The sequence below is a fragment of the Dermacentor andersoni genome, chromosome 6, assembly GCF_023375885.2.
Source record: "Dermacentor andersoni chromosome 6, qqDerAnde1_hic_scaffold, whole genome shotgun sequence".
Taxonomy (NCBI): domain Eukaryota; kingdom Metazoa; phylum Arthropoda; class Arachnida; order Ixodida; family Ixodidae; genus Dermacentor; species Dermacentor andersoni.
In genome coordinates this window covers 90369254-90392754 of record NC_092819.1, presented here as the reverse complement: position 1 = coordinate 90392754, position 23501 = coordinate 90369254, and the positions used below count along the sequence as shown (strand labels likewise).

Genomic DNA, 23501 nt, shown 5'->3' with positions numbered 1-23501 from the left:
AATTAATTGAGAAGAAAATTAATGCATCTTTGTTAATTAGTTCAGTGGGTGTTTTGATTTCTAGTGCAAGTAATGTCCGCCGCTCTGAATAACACAGGGAAAGGAGTAGAATTATGTTATCTGCAACAGGTGATTTTTAAAAATTCCGTAAGACAAAAAATATGATCATCCTGTATACATATGATAAGAAGCCAACAAACAAAGCCACCAAGGGCAACATAAAGGAATCGGGCCCCTCGGTTTCCGTTCTTCTCGTTCATTAGATTAAGAGGGTCCAGAATCCGGCAACACTGGTGCCTTCAGGTAGCATGCCTGGGATTATTGACTAGTTGCCGCAACCCAAATCCATCACGTACTCGTGACGCCCGAGGCAGAAAGGATGTTGCACATCCGCCACCAAGGTTTGTGAGTGGTGGCGCTGGCTAACACTCCCAGGGTTAGTTCTAGTCGTAACACATAAATGCCCCAGAAAGTGGATGGGAAGACGGCGCCGCAGTAGCTCAATTGGTGGGAGCATCGCACGCGTAATGCGAAGACGTGGGTTCGTATCCCACCTGCGGCCAGCTGTTTTTTTCATCCACATTCATTTCCATACATTTATCATTTCTTTAATTCAATTAGTAAGTACAAGTAATTTCCCCTATGTTGTCCTTGGTGTCTTTGTTTGTTGGCTTCTTATGGTATGATTAATAAAAATCGGGCTCTTCCGTTCCCTTTCTTCTCGTTCACAATGCATAGATGTATTTCGCCAATATACTTAGTTCTTTTACAATGTGTATGCATTGCTCGCACAACTGTTTGGTGTTCCTGGAACTAAACAAAAATGAATTTCTTCATGGCCTGCATGCCCAGAGATTATACGGGGTGCATTTTTTTTTTTTAGACCTTAGAGTTTTATCAATCGCCCATGGCAGCTGGCCAAAGCGTGACCCTTGAGCTGGATTACTTGAAGTGGCGGATATTACTCCGATGAGAAATTGAGATGCGTAATCGGTTCTATACCAAAAATGCACTAATTAATAATTCGACTAATTACTTTACAGTACATAATGCAATGTACGAATTGAAGCTGGTTATCTTCCAAGGCATATCCACTTGGAATGACTTGTAAGGATCGGACAGGTTTCGTTACATGTGCCTTGAATGTTGCTAAAGAGACAGCATTTTAGCACTTACTATTTTTTAACAACACTGTTTTACACACAGAAGCACAAAAGTAACTGGGCCCACCGCGGTGGCTTAGCGTCTATGGTGTTGCGCTGCTAAGCACGAGGTCGCGGGATCGAATCCCGGCAACGGCGGCCGCATTTCGATGGAGGTGAAATGCAAGAACGCCCGTGTCCCGTTAAAAATCACGTTAAAAATCACCTAGTGGTCAAAATTATAACGAAGTCCCGCACTACGGCGTGCCTCGTAATCAAATCGTGGTTTTGGTACGTAAAATCCCCGAAGTAAATTCAAAGTAACTGGAACGCCTATGTATTTCATTATGCACTTCGCGAACGAATATCTCGAAAGTGGTGTCGTCATGAAAATCCGTTCAGAGTGGATACGCTTGCGAACCGGCTGGCTACAATTCGTAGATTGCAATTTGTGAGGTAAAGGAACTGTCTGAAGGTTAATTAGTAACTCTTTGTTAATTAGTCGACTGTGCATTTTAATTTCGCACGCAAGTAATCTCTACTTTTATGAGTAATCCATCTGAATGACTAGAGCTATGTTATCTGCCAAAGACGATTAAAAAAAATTCTATATGTTCTAAAAAAAAAAAACGCACCCGGTATTATATACACGGTGCACGACTCTTGGTAAAGCGAACTCGGTGAATTCCCAGATAAAAAGAGCAGTGTATGAATCTCTGATTGGTCAGTTACATTTGTTAAGTGAGGGAGAGAGAGAGAGAGAGAGAGAGAGAGAGAGAGAGAGAGAGAGAGAAATAGAAGACAGGAAAGGCAGGGAGCTTAACGTTTCAACCATTAGAGTACGTACATATTCAAATCAATAAGTCTAGAATAGCGTGTACTTAAACGAGCCGCACTGAAGCACAGGACATGGATAAAAAGAGCGTAAGTGAGAACATAAGTACAACACAGGCACTGAGATGTGATGCGATAATTTCCTTAGGTGAGACAATTTGCACAAGAAAAAGCCATTAAGAGAAATAACAGCCGTTAGATAGAAACACAACATTTCTACAAGTTATACAGTTGAATGAAAATGAATTTCACAAATTTGTTGTAACCTTGATAAGGTGAAAGCTTGGGCGCGTTGGTGATTCAAAATCGACATGTGTGCACAGCCCAAAAGACGGGGGCTGATCAGCGCCTGTGTTGTGTTCTTCCTTCAGTCCTCGTCTTTGGCGCTGTGCGCACATGTCGATATTGTAACCTTGGTTGGCTCCAATGGACAATTCCGATCAGTAGCCCGACTTCCGGAAAAGTGAAAAAATTGCCTGTAACACTTGGCGAAGGTATGTACATTTGCGGAGAGCATACTATATAATCGCACAAAAAGCTCGTCGCGCGAACGTGACTTTTCAAATGAGTGTGTGTGTGTGTGTGTGTGTGTGTGTGTGTGTGTGTGTGTGTTTGTGTGTGTGTGTGTTTGTGTGTGTGTGTGTTTGTGTGTGTGTGTGTTTGTGTGTGTGTGTTTGTTTTGTGTAATTTCAATGCCCTGACCGTTATTATCATAGTTATTATAGTTCTTTAAGCTGATGTAGTTAGCTTTGTGCCATTTCTAGCGTTTTATTACATCGCCGGTTCCATTTCTGTGACGTTGTCTTTCAGCTCCTTTTTTAACGTCGTTTTTTCTGCACTGATAACAAGCACCCTCATTCGTTGCATTCGTTAGCCGAGCCATGGGTTGAAAGTCAAGGTTTTTCATGTTTTCTTCATACTTTTCATTCTGGGGAAGCCTGCGGCTTGTAGGATTTTTATCGGGCCTCATTTTACCTTTCCTTTCTTTTCAAATTTTCTTTCTCGTCGTAATTTCTGCTTAGAGTTTTGTTTAAACCTCCTTAAGTTCGCATTAGTTTTTCGAGAGGGGCGTTCTCCTGCTCTTATTTCTTTTTATTTGGTTTCATCTTTGCAACATAGCCGTAGAAGAGCGTTGGGCGGCTCAGAGTAAATAATGCAGTGAGCACACGTGAACACGAACAGAAAGAAAGACTGCCTCGCCGTCGCCAGAGCCACCAGGGATAAGATACGGATAATCGCCACATGGCACCACTACAGATAGATAAAACGACTGTTCGAACGAAACCTTATGTAATGCGGCACGACGCCTCGAAAAATAAGATCGCTGTGACTATCAGGGAAGACCTCATCTTTAAGGTGTTCACGTGGAAACGAGATCAGTTGGGGGCACTCGTAGCCTCGCCATTTGCAGCGTTTGACGAAATTATCGCGCCCCGGAACTGTTAAAGTGCTTTATCTCGAAGAGGTGCCACCCCGTGGGCGCCGTTTTTATGTTGCAAGTCGTTGCCCCAATCGTCGTTTGTACGTACGGAGATTAAGTTGCTACCAGCAACGCCTACCGTAATGAGAACCCGGTCTAACGCGGTATCCCTGCTTTGCAGCAAATAGGACTGTCGGTGCTAGGGAGTAGGCTTATCGCTCTTGTTCGTTAGTTCGACAGCGTATATTGTTGATGTCAAGTGCTTTTCAACGCACCGCATGCCCTCGAAGTGGATTGGCTGCTCAAATGAGATATTAAATGAGTATGTCTAAATAAGAAAATTTCGAAAAAATAAGAAAATTAAGTTATTATTTGAGAACACATGGCAAAATAAAATAAATAGTAATTTGAACAAGATGTTGCAAAATTTTAGCAGATAGATAGAACACCTAGCAACGTTACTTGTTAAAGACACGTTTTAGCAAATCATTTAACGGCACAGTAAGGACGGCACAGGACGACGATGACGAAAAGTAGATGGCACGATGCAACGCCATCCACGGCTCTGGAGTAGGTTGAGCCATACTAATCAACCGACTTGGTTGACTGACATCTATGAGAGTGGTTCCGCAGGATTCCCAAGACGACATGGAGAGTGTATATGCACATATATAGACGAACTGAGTGCTCATAGCCGCCATTTGCAGTCAATAAATCAATGAAAGCCCGGAAATTTTCAAAGCGAAGCTTTCTTTGCCTTGGGTATGCTGCATTCGCCATAAGGTACGTGTCACTGGGTATGTACCCATTCTTGGCCATTCCTCATGAATGGGCATGCCACATTTTGGCTCAATTGGGTGCGGAATCCCTAAACGCATTTATACGCGTGTCATACTTCCCTGTGCATACACATTCCACCACCATTCTTTCATCGACGAACACCATACAACACCTTAGTCCTCACGACAGGGGGCGTTGATGTCTCGCATTGTGAATCCACCTGATTTGGCGTTCGAATTCTTTAGCGAAGCTTGTGAATTGTGTAACACATAAAGATAAGCGAATTTGTGATATCGCATGTTACCTGGGATGAAAATAAACACAGCTGTACGCGTCACGTTTAATTACATCCACTTCGCTAAAGCTTAGGTTCACATAGATTCCGACATGTCTGCTAGAGCTGCATAGTTTTTCAAAGCGAAGTTTTCCTCGCATCTTCCACTGTCTTGCTGATTACACAAGAACTTGGGCCACTCGCTAAGTGCCTGAATATATTAACGATGCATGTCCGACTGGGCTTGTGTCAATGGGTTTAAATGTGAACATTCATGACAAATCCCCCAGAATTAGGGGATTGGCCACGAATAGCCAAGCACAATCGCCACTGTCCGAACAGACAAGCAGAACAAGAAAGAAAGAATTGAAGAAGTCAGCGTCAAAAGCAGATCAATGCGTAGGCAGAATCGATGCGAACTCGAAGTAGGGCGTGTGTTGTGCGAGGAGCGCCGAGCTTCACAGAAGTGAAGGGGTGGAGCGACACATGGGCATAAGAACCGCCACTTTATTTTTTTTAAATCTAAACTCATCGAATAAAAACTCGTAGTGGTGTAAGTGTACACGAAGCAGCTGTGTAGTTCAAAACAACCACCGCAGGAGGCGCGTTCCCGACTTACTTCCGTACTTTAGAGCAGGTGCGAGAGAAAAAATGTGAGGGCTTTTGCTCGTTGAATATATGACTCTGCCTATAGAACTACGGAAGAGAAGCTTCTTAGCGCGTGTTGTATGCGTTTATCTCTAGGCGTGCCGGCATTGCAGAGCGTAGTCGAGTTTGTTTATGCTCGGACGGTGGCTGGTGATAACATCGTAGATATTTCCGTGGGAGCAGTAGGGGCCATGGAAGAGGCCGGTCTGCATATATTGAAAGTCTAGAAGGCAGATTACGTTGCAAACGCGGTTGAACGCGAGTGGCTAAAATGGCGCCGGCGGCGTTCGACGCCCCTGCAACCGCTATGAGAACGCGCCGCGGCCCCGTAACGCGTTTTACGCTAACCTAACCTAACGTTAACCTAAATTAACGTGGCCCAGACAAGAAGACAATAATGGTCTAGACATAAGCGTTGCGAGAATGCGCCGCGTCACCCTAACGGCTTTTACGCTAACCTAACGTAACCTAAGATAACCTAAATGTAACCTAAACCTAAGTTAACCTAACCTAACGTGGACGAGACGCAAAGCCAATAATCCTCACGGCGTGACAACAGGCAATCGCGTTCAGCCATGGTTGCTAAGGCGCTGTGCGTTTATTTCACCCAAAGGGGACCACTCAATAATGCTCCTGAAAAGTGCAGGAGAGCAGGCCCGGCCTCTACTACGCCCCCTATTGCTTCCCAGAGAAAATCATTGCTTTTTTTTTTGACGGTAGAGTAAAGTTATAATCCGGCATGACTGACTCAGCAGCAGCGCCGCACGCGTGAGAAAGTCTATCCGACGCATCTTCATCCACAGCGATGACCAAAGTCATCAAATGGGTGTCAGTGCCCGCTTCTTCACCTGTTTCACCGCGCCGACAGCCAGTGTCCGAGCGTAAACTTGACCCCACTCCGCAATGCCGGCACGCCTAGGCACAAACGAAAGCAACAAGCGCAAAGAAACTTATCCACCGTAATGCCTAGGCAGAGTCAGACACTCAAGAAGCAACGGCCGCCATATTTTCTCTCTCAAACCAGCTGAAACGTCGAGTGCCTCGAGAAACGCCACGCCACGCTTTACTTACTAGCAATTGTAAAAATGCGTCCGGCATCGGACGTCGCTTCGGCAAAAAGAATTTCGAACCAAATTCCGAACCACGCATACCCATCCACTCCTCTGCCGCCAAAGTTGCTCGCACTGTGTCTTTAATTTTTTACGCAGTTCTTCCTCGGAATATTGATAACAGCAGCCCACAAACAAATGTAATAAAAAATAAAACACCGACAACGCATACCTTTTATGTTAGCTCTTCTCAGACTGAAATATTAAAAGTGCGAAACAGTAACAGGAGATCGACCCACGCAAGAGGCCTGGTTTCTACCAGAAAGCTTGCCTTCGTGCGTAGCGTTCGCCGCCAGCGTTTCCCGGTAAACGTTACTGTTACATAAGCTGGAGTTGCCGGGAACCATGAAAAGCAGTCAAGGGTCTTTGAATGCTATCGCGTTCCACTCTTTAAGGCGAAGGTTAAGCGTCCTCCATATTTTTTTTTTTTTCAGGGCTCGCACCACACTTATCGTGCTCCTTTCATCCGACGCGCGAACACCCTGTGACGCCGCTTCGAAAAAAAAAATAATAAAGAACATCGGAAATACACTCGACATGGTTTCCGTCTAGACTAGAAAGTTTTACGTTTGTGTACAATGGCATCGTCTCTCATGGCGTGCAAATGCAGGTGGTATGAGGAAAGCTAGAGGCAGATAGAAAGTCCTTTAAAAAAAAGCGATGATTTATGCCAATCTGGTCTAACCACCTACCTGCTACTCTTCATGCATATACGGAGAGGTGATACAATAGCTTTGAAAGAAAGGTGACACAAGATGAGACAAGAATACAGAAGGGTTTTTTTGGGGGTGAGCAACAAAGGTGGACTAGGTACTCATACGTGAAGTGACGTACAATGCTTAGTAACCTTGATGAGTAAACGTCTACTACAGCTATAAACCATGTTTTACCGTCTTCGTCATAGCACTGTGTGAATCTTCACATAGGAGACTCCTCCAGCAGGAGGTGCACATAGCGAAACTATGAAGTTATCGCATAGTTTCGAATTTTTCTCATAGTGAGCCATAATTAGTCCCACTTGCCCATAACAATCTTCCTAGGAACCTAAAGCCATTATTTAAATATAATATTCATTCTTAATTTTAAATCAATGGATTTGAATATTGTTATACGGCACATTTAAACTACACAAAGAACAGAGTAATCACTTTAGAGAATGCGGCATTGAGCTTAAATTAGACCGCTGCGCCATGTGTATATAGAGCTGCTCATCTTGTGGCTTTGCATCGCTTCGTGTAAATGTGCCCTGGAGATAGAGACCAGGCGTGTTTCATTCACGTTGCACTACCTTCAAAAGTACTAGCTGCTTATGAATAATGCTTCCCAAAGTACATTGCCGGCTCGTCTTGCCGCCTACGTACGTCACGGCTTATCCGTCTATTTACGGCTTTGCCAAACGCGCGAGCGCCGCTCGTTTCGCGAGCCCAGACATCGGTACCAACACGTACTCTGCGTTTACAAACCGTCTGGGCGACCGCGTTGTCGACAGCGGCGAAGTTCGGCCTCAGGTTGCACGGAGGGAGCTGAGGAGGATAGTCCAAGGTGCGAAGTCGCGGAGTGACTCTTTCACAAGCTCCGTGATCTGGTCCTCTTCAAGCTCACGCGTTATATAGCGTGTTTATGTCACGCCCTAAGGTGGGTAGGTGGGGGGGCGGAGGGGGGAGGCGTTGTCATTTCCGTCATCTTCAGCAGGAAGCACAGTTGTGTCCTCTTGCGGCTTCACACTGAACCTTCGAAGCAAATTGGAGCACTGCGGGCATGTACACTTGCGCACGTGAGAAACCCTTTACGGTCATAGAGAATTTCGTCGTTGATGTCGCCTACAAGCTTCTGAGATGGGTAAAAGCCGCACATCCCGAATAGGTGGAAGAAATATAATTGTGAGTGCGGGGAAAAACAATTTCGGAAAATGGTAGATTTGCTTCAAATTGAAAACTGAAATTGAACTCAACAAGTGGTCGTGCGATATGAATAGTAAATTACTCATCAAGAGTGGTCGAACAAGGGATGTCTCGTGCTGGAGTCAACGTTTCGACAAGTCTAGGTCAGCGCGACGACCTAGGGGATGAACTGATTGAAATTTTCTGATAATGAATGCTAGGACTGCCACCACTACTATACTATCAATTCTATTCGCGCTGCGGCAGTTACTAGTGTTCCAGCTGCTACTGATGCTACTATTATGTACTACCACTGCTAAAGGCTAAAGCTACGATGGTTACCACGACTGCTCATATATGTATACGCTTAGAAACTCGATCCTGTGCCATTTAATAAAGTGATTGTCCTCGTGGTTAGTGGCGGCTCACGTCGACGCTATTGAGTAGCACGTGTTTTACTGCGTAAAGAGATGACGAGGAGTGGAGGAGGCGTCTGTTCAGCACACGCATCTAGGCCCAGCAAGTACGTCGAGCAGCCATCCATGGCCAGTGGAGTCCTGGAATGAGGACACCACATACTTGACCTCAAGAGCAACGACCTCGATGGTACAAATAAATGTTTTCTCTCTCTCTCTAGGCTTGCCGAAATAGCCGGCAATTGCCGGCATGCTTTAAGCATGCAGAGTTAAAAAAAAAAAGAACGATAGGTTCGGTAGTTCAGTGCACCCTTATTCTAAGCGCCGCGTGAGACGTGCGAACAAGGCGATGCGCACAGCGATGCGGCACATAACGTAAGACGTAGCTTTTGTGCCAGGGATCCAGCGCACGATGCGCCCCGGCGGCTCATCCCCACCACCCCCCTCCTTGCTACTCGACGCAGCACCCCCAACATTTGTCGTCCAAACATTCCCAATCGTAATCTAAATCCACATACCTTAAGAACGTCGGCAAAGGTCGGAACACTTCGATCCCTCTTGACCGTGGAGAGCACGTTTTTTTTTTTTTTTTTCGGGACCGCGCCCTACCCAAATCGTCTACTACAACCCTGCAAAAGATGACATTTCCGTGGGTGGCTCACTGATTTATTACGCTTGATACACACATCGCTTTAAATTATTGCTTGCACAGCAAGACTGACAAGCGGCACGCATTCCACAGTTTTGGAAGATTACAAACAGCGCACAACACTACTGTAAAAAAAAAATAATAAGAAGAATAAACCGTGTTTCTCATAACTCCTATATCCAATAACATCATATCACATATAAAAAAACACGTGTTATTGTGTGGGATCCTCTATGTCCCATATCGAATTATTGGATATGGGGCATATGGATAACGCTCGTGTCCTGTCCTTCACCGTCATTCATCTTGATGGCACACTTATTGCGTGACCACCATGAGCGCTGCCCCAAAGGTACATGCGCTGGCGTAAAAAAGAAAAAGAAAGATCGAAGAGATGAGGTATAAAGTTTAGACGATCATATTTAGTAATATAATGCTGCCATACATAATCCTATCACAGGACTGCGCATGTGATATACTTGCAAAGGTGCAGTGGCACTTTAGTAGAATATTCGCGTTGTTAAAAAAAAAAAAGGAAAAAATGGAAAACACAGACATGAGCGCTTCATACGGCGGTGTTCAGTCAAATGCATAGCCCCAAGAAAATATAAAAGTGCTCTAGCGTTGTGTCATTTACAAGGCACAAAAAAGGAAATTTCTCTTTTCAGAGGGCGCTGAATCGAAGAGTTCAACACGAACAATAGGTAGTCACAGCCATGCCAAGTGATGCCGAACGTCCGTTTTGAACATTCGTCGGACCAGCACAGGGAGTGCAATTCTTTTGCGCTTTACTGTCCTACGGACGTCCATTAATACGTCGCGGGAATATTTTCGTATGTCCTGCGGACGTTCTTAATGTCCGCCAACGTGTTCCGGAGGATGTTCCAGGGTTGCCTGTTGTCCATTGGGCACATACAATAAAGCCAAAGATAGCATACGGGAAGTTAATTATTATGTTAGTTGAAATGTACAAATAGTGAGATCAAATGAAATGGAAATGGAACAAAAAATAAATTGCTGCAGTACGTGGGAGCCAAACCCGCATCTTCCACGTTACGCGTACCCTGCTTCACCAATCACGGCTTCCTACCGTTTATTTTGTTGGCTATCTGGGTATGCGACAAAACGAACCCACGGTCTATTATTACGTGTTTATTTCTACATTTCAATTAAACAACAGCTAACTTCCACTCGGCTGTATGGTTGCGGCTAAGAAGAAATGAAGCCGCTCGAATGTACTCTGCCTCGGATCCCCTTGTTGTTCAGGCTCAAACACAGTTCGAAAAGAACAAAGCGCGACTAGAAGCTATCTTGTAGAATTAATACGACTGAACACATATCCCCATTTATTCTTTTGCTGGCAAAACAAAAAGAAATCAGCCCAATTCTCTAACCTGTTGAATGTGCTTACAGCTACTGTATATGCTACCAAAGTATCTGGTATATGTACCAGTTACTGTATATGGTAGCATATACAGTAACTCTAAATGTGCTGGACAGCGTAGGCCCTCTTCTGGTGACAGAAGGCCTCAATGGCTGGCGTGTCGTATTTAGTGCAGTAAAGCGGCGTCAGATGGCGCGAACTACTTGCATGAAGGAGAGATTGATAGGACTTCATCCCTAACAGGCATAGGCAACTGTACAAAGTAGATATAGAGGTAATAAGGAAGAGTGAAAAGATAAAGAAGATGTAGGCAAAAATGCAACAGTGATAAGCATGTATAGATTACCTGACTAGCTCAAGGAGGCTAGGCGACTCTTTGTCACTGTCCCTTCTAAGAAGATGACAATAACTGATCACCATCACCAGCTGAAATCTCAGCTCAAGTGGTATGGTTTCCATAGGACTACTTACAGATGTTACATGCAGTGATAATTACCAGAACAGCTGCACTCACTTTAGGCACACTGCATGCTGCGTTCTGTCTTCAAGTCTCTGAAATAAAGTAGAAATTTCAGTCGCGCTTTTTACTATATTGAATCTTCACGTAATATAATTTGTCCTCGCACGTTATCACTAGAAAGCATGTATGCACTGTGAATTGTACTTCCATCATATAAAATAAGAAGAAGGTATTTCGAGAACGACATGCCATTCATTTGGCGAATAGCATTTATTGTAGGTGTATTTGCTGCCCTAGCAAAACTAATCGTCAAGTTACTGCCTTTCCGCGAAAGCAATGTTTGCTTCAGCAAGTCAGCTAAGTAGAGGCTGTAAGAGGCGCATCGGCAGTGATTAAACAGAACTGCGGTCGAATACACAAGCTTTCTCATTCGTATAGATCTGTCAGCCGTTCACCAGCTACATTCGCTAATATAATTTTAAACAACACGACTCGCTGATACCGGCTCTAACGAACATTTTTTGCGAACAGTTCGTGCGTAAAGCTTTTTGTGAACATGGCTCCGGGTGTTCCTGGGGTGTTTCTTGACATTTCAACTTCGCGCGCGAGCGGCATTTGACGCAGTGGTGCTCTACACCGCCGCTAGATGTCACGCTTTGTGCGATTTGTTTAGTTCTTGTTTTACGCGCCATCTAGCGGTGCAGCTGTACACCACGGCTTTACTGACCATAGCGCGATGCATTTAAACGTTGAAACATATCTGTAACAACGTCGGAGTACACAAGCCTCACAATTATGAGCGTCCCATTGACTTCCCGCACTTATCTGGGTAAAGCGATTGCATGGTGTTATTGAATAGTTATGCGCGTGTGTATGCGCGCATATGGATGCGAGCATGTGACGATGAAGTGAGCGCCCGCCCAAAGCGTACGACAGGAACACAAGGAGGAATGGATGCAGAGGATAAGCGCGTTTACTAAAGGAACGTCGGTGAACACAGACACAGATGCAAGAACAGAATCAATAAGTTTTGTTTCGTAGCTCTGAAACGGCTCCCACTTGGAAATTTTCTCGCGGGCGGTAATGAAAGATAAAGCACTGCTTCTAACGTGACAATGCTTAATGTCGGTCAGTCTAGCTAACAAACGTGTTTCAAGAACATGAAGCTCATTTCTTTTATTACAGTGTGATGAGAAATGCGAAAACACCCATGTATTCTTGGATTTAGGTACGCGTTAAAGAACCCCAGGGGGTCCAAATTTCCGGAGTGTCCCGTTACGGCGTGCCTCATAATCAGATCGTAGTTTCGGCTCGTAAAACCCCATACTTAAATTTTTTTAGAAAACGAAAATTTTAGGTGCTACTTACCTAATGTGTATGTGTGTATTGCGATCTCACGATGTTCTAATCAACGTGCCTTCATTCTGTTAACTGTGTCAACAAAGTGTACGAGGGCAAAACCTTTCCAACTGCTGTTGCGTGCATTTGCCGACCAAATGCTGAAAACGGCATGCATGAGACCGGCCATGACAAGTGACAAAACCAAAGAAAATTTCTCAATGAGGAGTCCCTGCCAGTCCTGATCGACTAAGAACGGACCAGCCAATCACAAAGGTTCTTTGTTAACGAAGTGCTTCAACAGACCCTATTACCTGATTTTGTACTTCCAAATCTGCTGAGTCATGAGAGTTAACCCACTGTGGCATCACACTAACCCGCCGTGCGTTCCTGTCTGAAACTCGCCTAAATCAACCATCCAATAACTACACTGCGGAGATTGCTAGTGGCAGAGTCTGGGAAGCTCTGCAGATGCTACAGCTTCTTAAGCGTTGTCGTCAATATCGGCTTGCGCACTGACTAAAGGAACCTCAGCGTATAGAAGAAATAGCGTATAGGCTGCATTGTGCTCGGAATGACTTGGGGCACGAATTCACAATCTTTCCGCTTTTTGCCATTGACCAGCTGCCCTCGCTAATGTCGTTTCCCGCATTCTGATTGGCCCACAGCTCCTCTTACGAACAGTATTTCACGTCATAGCTTGTTTCTTGTTTGTTTGTTTGTTTGTTTGTGAATAAGCACCCAAAACTCGCTCCTGCACATGCACTATAAAGTTCTGTAACCTTACGTCAGCTACTGCTAAAACTGCGGTGCTGGTTGTATGCCCAGCAAAGAGCCAATATAGGTTGTATACCCACTAGTATGCCCAGCAAAGAGCCGATATAGTTACAATGGCTTTAATTTAATTTAATTTAATTTTTTTTTTTTTTTGTGCAAGAAAGAGCTCCGCCAACTGTCAGTGGAATCTCAAAGAGGACAACACGTACAATGCAGAAAAAAAGAAAAGGCGAGACAAGATCTCGCAGAACTTTCCCCGTGGGCAGAAAATAAGTCTGGAGGTAGCCCAGGGAAGGTGTGCGTGGTAGCGGCTTGTTCATTTCAAGGTCGAACGTGACGCGGTTCCTAGACGGTAAACGCGTCTCAAGCGTGGGCGAGATGCCGGCAAGGAGACGCTTGGGCAGAGTGCGCGGGATGAAAACGAATGTCGGCCTTGCGCAGGAAATTTCGGAGAAAGAAAATAAAATAAAGGATAAAAGAGCCAGATGGAGGCGTTTCGAGCGTTTGCCTCGAACGGCTGCGGGGTAGCACGCTCCTTTTCACTAATGAAATGATTGACCGCGAGACAAAAGACTTGCCAATAAGGTTGTCACTGATTCAATTGACTTGCTTCCATTACAATATGTTGAAAGCACCTGCAGTGCGAAGGAAAAGACCCCGAGCTACAATTACTTCCGAAAAAAGTGCGAAACTTTTGCCACGACAGGACAGAAATTCCAGGAAATTTTGTCAGCCTGCCTATTTTTTGAAAAGTTTCCGATCATCAAGTCAAGCACTTGCCGAAAATTCGTCTGGTGGAGATTAATCGTAGCGAAAGGTAAAATCGATGCATATCCCATTATCTCATTCATAAATATTAACTAGACTTGTCAGCACCCCCACAGAAGCCTTGTGAACAAGGCCCCCGTACCGGTGCGGAAAGTTCTTGTTGTTACTAATGTTTGCGGTCGGCATTCACTTCATGTTTGAACTTTCTGGTCATTTGAGAAGGGTCCTTGTGCTGAACAAAAATAACGAATAACATTCGACATTACCGAAACGCAAGCTCATGCAAAGAAATAAATTAGCCCGCATATATGTAAATGTATATAACAAGTAGCTACATTGCTGAAGCTTTATTAAGAAATAAAAAATTGCAGAATTGATTTCAATATACTTCGGCGGCTTCATGCTATTCGTCCATGGCACTGTTGAAAAGTATAATGTCACAGAGCAACATTTGGCTTTTCTACCGTCACGTTCTCGTGCGAGTGCAGACTCCGTGCCCATTAGAAACGAATTACAGTTGGAGGGGTTGGAACGATGACGCAATTTCTGCTAAATTCGGAATTCATACTCATACACGTTGTATTGGTTGAATAATTTAGGTGCTACATTACGGCTACAGTTTTCTGAAGACTTGTACATGTAATATTGATCTTTGTTAACACGGTGCAAGGAGATTAATAAATAGATTTAAAGAGCGCTGAAGTCAATTATGGTTTACAGCTACGGCAAGGAAGTACTGTAGCATCGAATGAATTAAATTCAGATAACTCAATCAAAGTGGATGCATTCGAGTCCGGTTACGTTGCCTCTGCACTCTAACCACCTAATGAGAAGCATTTAACACAACGCGTCACCATCCGCATGCTCTATGGCAGCTTCGGTCCCATTCGCATGAATTCCAGAAGTGTTGAGCGTTTGACCAGCAAATGAAGCAATCTCGTAATGGCTTAGTGGTGTTTCAAGGGCATCCTGCAAGTTGCGGGCTCCTGCAGCGCGAATGAGCTCGGCAATGTCTCCGTAGCCTTTACTTTAACAGCCCCTTTACGCTTATATTCGCGCAGAAGAATTCAGTGTACTGAAGTGGTGAAATAAGGATACTTGAAAATGAGTTACAACTGTGTGAAAGCGAAAGATCACAAAAGGGAGCGACAAGTAATTTAGTCCGATATATGATTCTGCATGAAATGGGAAATAAACTAATTTTAGAAGGCAAAGAAATGCGGAATCAGAACTAGAATCTTCTGAGTACAAATACTAAACATTGCATAAGTAACTATGGACGATCGGTGGCACCGAAGAGCCAGCTTCCAGCGGTATAGAGCGGATTGTCCACATCTAGTGTACAAAAATTGTTCCTATTTTTGGCTTACATGATTTACAAAGCAATAAACTTCCTTCGACCTTGCACACAGCTTGCTGGAAAGCGCCTTCTTAAGCAGCCAACGGTCGTGCGACTACATGAGCATCCGACATTTTGCCTCAAAAGCTTTCCTTGAAGTAATGCAGAGAGCTGCGCGTGAAGAAGAAACAAGACGCGGGGCCATTCATGGTGCTGACTGAGCGTACGGGGAACGCGGTAAGAGGCGCCGCTTGTTGGCTTCTTGCGCCGGCGGCAGTGCCTCCTGTTGCAAAGCGAGAGGACCCGAACGCAACTCAGCCCCAGGTGTGAGAGACGAACCTTCCGACAAGGTGGGGGGAGAGAGAGAGATGGCGGAGAGGCTAGCACTCAGCTGGCTAGCGCTGCGTTCCGCAACCACCTCCTCCCCCTCTCGTCGTTTCGACGGAGGCAGGTGAGCGAGGCGAAATAGGGAGGGGGGGGAGAGTTCATCCCTCGCACCCCGAAGCCGAAACCGGTTTCTGATTTCTTTGTGGCGGCATTCCTGAGCAGCTACAAGATGGACGTCGGTTGTGTACAGCAGGAAGCCAGGTCGGCGCCGCCGTAACGCTCTCCCTCATTGGACCGCGTAGTCACAAAGGGTGCCTCTCAACCAATGACGACGAGCGTTACACGCGCTCCGCACGCGAGGAAGGGGGGTGGCAAGGGGGTTGGGGGGTCTCTCGCCTGCCCTGCTCTGCGCTCCCCCGCCGCGAGCGGTACCACGCAGCGGTCACGAAGGTGTCTCAGCCGCGCTACGCCGTCGTCCGACGAGGAAGCCCAGAAGGTTCGCCGACGGTTGGGCTCTAGTTGGCCTGTGTCAACGAGTGCGAGATAACCAGTGCACCTGTGTGTGAACACCGAGTGTCACTTCATAATCGTTTTCTGTGCCGTCTGCGTTCTATTTGGATTACAGTGCGTAAGCGAACCTTCGCCGTGATTGCGCCGTGCAAGGCTGGACCGGAACAAGGGTTCGTCGGCGAGTGCCCTCCATGGATTATCGAGGCGTCCGTGAGGGTGTGTGTGCGCCGCCGTCGTGACGCTTTGCGCCGCGAGGCGCGTTGCGGCGTTTTGAAATTTCGACGCGCACGGATCGTGTTTCGACGATGGCCCACAACGCTTCGACAACGCCTATCTGTCGCTGCCGGGTCCTATACCTAGGTTCAGCCGTCCCTCACATCACCAAGGACGGCCTTCAGGGCATCCAGGAGCCCCTGCGCGAGCTTTACCCGGACCAGGGGCCTGTTTCTGCTCGAGGCATTGACTCGTGGCTCAGCGTTTGGAGCAACGGGCTCCTTCTGGAGAACGTCGATGAGTCCCTGCGTCAACACGTGCGTTTTTTCCCTATCGAAACGCTGCATTACTGTGCAGCCGTTCGCCATGTCGTAGTGCCTGGTTCGAGCGGCTCCGAACGCGTGGAGAAGTTCCTGCCACTGGACAGTCCGTTTGCGAGGCACGCAGGACCACAGCAGCCACCATTGTTTGCGTGCATATTGAGGAGGACCACGGGCATCAAGGTACTCGAGTGCCATGCGTTCATCTGCAAGAAGGAGGCCGCGGCCAACGCTCTCGTACGTTGCTGCTTCCACGCGTACGCAGACTGTACGTACGCCAAGCAGTTGGAAGAGAACCCTTACGTGCTAGACGGGCCGCCACGGCGAGCTCAGTCTGTAGTCGGCCTGGACACCGTGCAGAAGGTCGAAGCATGGCGTCACCAGCAGGCCGACCCTTCCACCAGCAACGGCGTGCCGCACGCAAACGGTGGTTCCATCTTGCTCGACGACGACACAGAAGACGACGAGGGAAACTACAAAGTCTGGACGGGGCCGGCTCCCAGAGAGCTCGTCTACATGGACACCAGCGGAACACTTAGGAGCGTCCAGTCAACGGCCACTGGGCCCAACAAGTCGTCTCGGCCTCGGCAGCTCGCCATCCCGTCTCGACCACCGCCGCCACCGTTGCCACCGCTTCCGCCTCCCGCCACGAGCAAGATGAACGGTCATAAGGAGAGCTCGAAGTCAAAGAAGAAATCGAAGTCCAAGTCCTCGTCCAATTCCTCCCCGCAGCAGCAGCAGCTCCCGACCATGCCACCTCCTCCTCACCTTAACGGGTACAGCGTTATATCGGGCTACAGCGGCAACCATCCACCGCCTCCCATGATGATTCACTCGGAGCGGATGCGCAGGCCTCCTGAGAGGCCCATGCTGTACAGCGCCGAGGAGCCCTCGTACATACCTGCCGTGCGAGCCATGAGCCCAACCGCTTCATACCAGCCGGGCATGTATCCCCACGAGCAGTACTTTATACAGAACTATAGCACGGCACCGCGGCCTCACGGAGGCAAGCACAGGGGAAACGGCGAGCACCCGTCTTCCTCGAAGCCCGGCAAGGAGCACCGCCGCAGCAACGGCCACCATGATGACTCCGCGGGAGGAGACACCGACTCTCCGTTCAACACGGGCATCTACCGCAGGAAAGGCCACCTAAACGAGCGCGCCTTTTCCTACTCTATCCGGCAGGAACACCGATCGAGGTCCAACAGCTTGGCTAACCTGCATTTTCTGAATGGCGGACCCGAAGGCAACGGTGATCCTGGACCTTCCGGCATAGACAAGAAGGACAGGGAGCTCGCTCAGCTCGTCGGCGACTTGGACTTAAGGGACAATGGTGGCTACGGAGGCCCGTCGCACAGGCCAGTCACGCCGGACACAAACTTTACCAGAAAGAAGGCTTCGTCCAAGAACTACGCTTGGTAAAAAATAAAGTGGGATAATTGTGTTGGAGTTCCACATCAAGGCACGTTCTCCATCCATTCCTCGTCGAAGATTCGTGGACTGCTCACTCGACCGACGCAGATCCTGGTACACTACTGCTGGATGGATGCCATGATAAGCAACCGCTCGGTGCTTGTGTGCGAAGTGCCACTGTGTCCTCAGCGTGTGCGTTTTTTTTTTCTTCGCTTGTTGTGCTATTGTGTGACGTACTTTACCTGACAGAGTGGCACCGATCCGGGCTGAACGCACAGAGGTGTGCAGATATGGATATACGCATGATTGGTGGATTGCACCTCCCAGCCTTAAGGTGCCCTGGGGATTAAGAGTCATCGCTGGTGAACCTTCCTGTGGTATTGCCCACGGATTCTGCTGACTTGTTCCCCTGCTCCGAATGGGCCAAGCCACAGGCTTAACACAATTCGCTGTGTTTTAAAGCAGTGGCTTTATTTTTGTGCGTGAACAAAATTCTGGTTCACTTGAAGGTGGTGCGAATGATGAAGACTGAGGAACACTTCGTTGAGCTTTTGTTATATTGTAACATCCGTCAGCCTGTTTTGTTCGTGTGTGTCTGGCCAACTGACCAACTTTCTAATACTGTGTGGATGTGCTAGTGATTCATGAAATAACCCTCAAAAATAGTAAGACACTTCCTTGAAACCAGACTGGTCACATTTCCTGACGCGTTATTCAGGGAACCAAGCAAATGCTGTGAACTAGATGGACCTTCAAGCGCATTGGCTGTTCATCGATTACTGACTGTTCAAGCTCGGAAGTGTAGGCTAAATTACGTAACAGTCATTGATAACGTAGCCATTGTTTGAAGGTGATCATAATTGCTTTCTCTCGCGTTTTATTTTCTTTGGCATCGAACGCATAGGAACGAACAGAAAGACGCCGTGAACAATCTTAACGTTTTATTTCCGTCAGGAAACAATTAGAATGCAATTGTCCTCTGCAGTCCCACTGTAGTCGCGCTGGCTGATTTCGCAGTGATTCTGAGCTAGCATTGAGAGCTTCGCTCAAAGCTCACGTGATCGCTTACAAATTGATTGCGATTTCATCTGATCAAGGTCGATCACTAGTCATTGGTGGAATGGCCCAACTAGCACTTAATTGAGAAGGATTCGTTTTGAAGGATGAAATATGCAGCATATTGATTGAAGAGCAAGTTGACTCTTAGATGCCCTTAGATATGAGTGCTCTCGGAGTGATGGCAACGAAGAGTCGGGTGAATGCGTACGCCTGAATCAGGAGGAGCTGGATAAGTTGAGACGAGGACAGGAAAGTTGTATAGAAGATCGACTGAACTGACGTCATGCGCGCCTAAAGAGGGAGGTGACACATGCAGCCATTTTGTTGGCTATTAGTAATAGGCTTTCTACAACATGTGTCATTGTAGAACTTTAGCAGTGTATTAACACTTATCGATGCATGTTCTAGTTTTATTTCGATAACCAGATTGCTATCTATCTATTTTCGATGGTGTGTGTCATTGCCGTGGGTCCAAAACTGTGCATGTGGCTAAGAAGTATTATAGCCAACCAGCATAAAACCACAAACGTCAACACTTTCTCAACAATTTAAGGCTATTCATTTACAGGAATTATGGAATTCTAACAATATGCCATGCTTTCTTGTCGAGCTTTCTTGTCAAGATGCACAATCGACCGTTTTCAGTTATGCATGTAGACAACAGCTAAGCTGAATACTTCCTCACCTTTAAAGAAATGCTGAATGGCGGGATTCGCTAACTGTCATTTTCCTCTGCACTGATTCCAACTCTTTCCTGGCCATTCTGGGCAACAGCATGCCTTGCGAATTTTAAAGAACACTTGAAGAACTAAGAACACGACGTGTGTTCCGTAACGCGATTTTAACGCCGCATTAGCGATGTACTTCATGGCAAGCTTACTTATTCGCATCGACAAAGGAACCATCAAAAACCAAGACGTAGGACCAGAAGGAGGCGCACACATACATACACACACAAACACGCACACGCACAGTCGCCAGTTGCATCAACGGCTGCCGCACGTTAGGAACGTTAAGCTAGGCGACAGAACTATTAACAAAAAAACGGAGATTGTAAATGTTAAACAAGCTTTGCTGGTACTAGCTGCAATGTGCTGAAACGTCAAATCAGGTCCACAATATCAGATTCTCACTCGAAAAAACGGTCAATTACTGGGCGCCCTCGAGAACAATACGTGTGCTGTTATAATTGGCCAACGCCGGTATTTATGAAGTCCTGGAGCATACTAAAGGCTTTGCGAATACGGACCCTAAATTGTTATTATGCTCCTGACGACCATTATAGCCGCTATTAAGAACAGCATGACGCACACCCATGTCATGGTGCGGCTGACCTCGGCACAAGCTACTGCGACTGACAATATTCTGTTTTCTTCTGTTCTTTTCAAATGTTTTCCGAATTTCCTCCTTCTAACGACCTTTGCATCCGTAAGCTTACAGATATGTGACTCCAGAACGCGTTTCCACACTCCTTCCCGCCAACTCAAGGGCACTTTTATTAGATTTTTTTTTCTTTCACATTTCTAATTTTACTATTGGGTGCAACGTTCGAAATCGCGGATCCGTTCAAAATACGTGAGCCGATCATAAAACTTGGAAGATAAGGATTACGAGGTCGGCCAGAAAGCTAGAGCTTTTGCCAGGCTTCTTCCGGTTTCCGCACTAAAATAACCTTCAGCTCTACGGGCTTAAGGCCAGAAAGAGCCTGCGCAAGCGTTTTTACAACTGGTGATCCAGACCGTGGAATGCTAAAATGTCCGTGCTTTGAACGTAGGAAAGCTAAATTTATCTCGGGCTACAACTTGTACTTAAAGCTAGTGTTCACATTTACGGCTGCAGTGTTGAATGCTGAAGTCTTCACGCTGTTCATATAGCTACGAAACGCGCTACTTGGCCGGTTCTGAAATTGCTGCTACTCAGAAACAATACGTACTTCCAAAGTTAAACGACTGCGTCGTTGTCAAACTTGGTAACAAAATGCGGTGAAATCATTCAAGGGTAACGAATTTTTGTCAGGCCTCGACAGAATGGCACCGAGAAGCTCAGGGCTGCATCTCGTAATAATGGTGATTGTAATTTTACGGACCAGTTTCAGCGCATCATTAGGCACTAACCGCGGATGCTTTCTTGACTGAATGCTTTCGTAGCCTACTGGCTACTATGTGATCCTTTCTTACCGAGCGCCTAGTTTTTTAACCTTAGGCACTCTATTCAATTCGAAAAGGCGTAAATTGAAAATGCATGCCGCTTTATCAATTGAAGCAGGTGTTTCGTTGAGCATTATACGCAGGCAAGCCATGCTTGTTTGCTACAGTTATGACGAAGAAATTGTGCTTTTTTTTCCCCAGCCACAGAGGCGCAGCCGTTTCCAACGTGTCATTATGCGAAACATACCGTGACAGCAAGTCTGTTTGAAAGGCTGTAGGTTTAAGCACGCACTGTCATTTATTGTATCTTTTTAGGTGTTATGCTTGCGCTAGCACGTAATGAGCTAGCACATTGTATACCGTTACAGAACTGCGTAATTTAGCCGTCTTAGCTCTGTTTAAAATGAAGGAAGCGGATGGGTGTATGTTAAGAAGTAAAGTTATAATTGCTTTTGAACTGCTGGGAACAATCTCGGCATGTACACCTGCTATTAATTTCATTAGTATTCAACGGAGCAGGATCCTCTAATATGCTGCGTTACCTCTACTTCTAGAGGGTAGAGAAATCTCTCTCACACTAATCGAAAATGATTAGAGCTGCTGTCGTGGTGCACCAGTTTTCGCTAATTTCTTGCTTGTTACACGTAACGTAAACAGTACAAACGTAATTAAAAAATCGAGCAATCGAGCGAGGTTGTCATCGTGAATTTTGTAAAATAACCTGAATGAGCGACACAGACAACAGGATAAAATTTGTTGTTCTTATTGGTAATCTTTCCCAAACGTTTGGAAAAGTTTTCAATGCAATTGTACGTGTAAACATGTCATTTGACTTGTAAACCTTCATTAAATTTAAGTTTTTTCTGAAAATTGCAGCTTCAGATGAAGCAGTTGCATGGAAAACACGAAACTGCCCCAGAAGTGCCATCCTAGCCATTCTGTGTTCCGACAAGCTTTAAAATGCCCTTTATAAGAATCGCTTAGAGCGCTGGTAGATATGCGTAAATTTGAAGGGACGGTCATTACACATTAAACAAATATACATGTGACACACATTTTTGTACCTTGATGTTGAACCTTCGAAGTGCTCACAGAGTCCTTTCCGTCGTCTACCTTTATTCTTTAACATAGCTGATGGAACTGTGTTTTTTTGTTGCTTGCACGCCGTCGTAAGGCAATCATGAAGTTTCTTATCGGTAATACTGCACGAGCAAAAAATGTGGAACAGATGGAAAGAAATGTTCAGAAAGCCGAATGAGTGCTCTCGCAGCTCGAAATGCGTGTGATATTTGAGCTGTGGATAGAAAACGATGGACAAAAATGTTGCGCTACTGAGCATTATCCCACGCGAAAAATTTGGTGAAAAGTTGTGTGAAGTTTGAACGGCTTGTTCATTCTGCTTTTCGTTGTTGTGTTGACGATGCATCGACTTGTACAGCCCGAGCAAGACCTTTTTTGTGCAAGAATGTCCTGCTCTGTTGTTATGCCGAAATAAAACGGACAGTTCCTGGTCAAAAGATTGTGGAAACCTGAAGACCTCATCATTCTCTATCTTTTAAATTCAGTAAAGTTTAGTAGACATCCTTTCATGACGCTAGGTGCACAGATAGAAAGCCATTATGATGAGTGGCTTGAATAAATCTGTGCCACCTGGTAGTGTACAACAGAGTTTAATACAGACGCACATGCATATTTGTAACGTAAGACAAACTGCTTGTTTGCCAGCTTGTCTGCATTTAATGGAATATTTTGTCGAGCAGTTGTAAGTTGCTGCCATTAATAACCACTCGTATGTTGTCAGATCTGGTACAACTCCACACTGATGCAAGAAGCCATTTAAGCACACCTGTATTGTTGTGCTTGTTTCTGTCTGTGGTTCGGTTTTGTCGCCGTAAACATGTCCTTTAGAGAGCACAAACTAATTCAGGAAAAAAATTCATCTAACCAACTACGCGTGCCTATCAAAAAGCACTTGGAGAGCCTCAGGCTAGAAATTTAGAAATTAAAATTGCGTTTTTTGTAACCATAAGAAACATAAACAGACCCCCCCCCCCACCCAGGTAACAAGTGAACCCGCCCAATTATGTATATAATGTGGTCCTTTATTGATTAGAATTCCATTCTTTCACCACGTTTACAAGATTTTCATGCTCCAGAATTGTTCTCGCGTCACGTTTTATGTGGAGGACAGGGTCCACAGACTTTAGTTTTGTGCTTGTGCAGTTATACTGCATGGGCATCCCGTATAAGAGTGCATAAGAGAAGAGGAAGGGGGAGTATGGTGCTGAATCGCG

General features: G+C 45.9%; 1 protein-coding gene and 1 non-coding gene across 2 annotated transcripts; both read left to right on the top strand.

Moving 5' to 3' along the window:
• Positions 1-489: 489 nt before the first annotated feature.
• On the top strand, positions 490-562 carry TRNAT-CGU (transfer RNA threonine (anticodon CGU)). The gene has a single exon. It is a non-coding gene; the product is annotated as a tRNA-Thr (tRNA).
• Positions 563-15948: 15386 nt separating this feature from the next.
• On the top strand, positions 15949-22724 carry LOC126522552 (uncharacterized). The gene has a single exon (XM_050171318.3). It carries the CDS (start codon positions 16361-16363, stop codon positions 18008-18010), a length of 1650 nt encoding a protein of 549 aa, XP_050027275.1. The 5' UTR covers positions 15949-16360; the 3' UTR covers positions 18011-22724.
• Positions 22725-23501: the final 777 nt, after the last annotated feature.

Coding starts and splice junctions, on each gene's coding strand:
- LOC126522552 (XM_050171318.3), top strand. CDS start 16,361: ATGGCCCACAACGCTTCGACAACGCCTATCTGTCGCTGCCGGGTCCTA.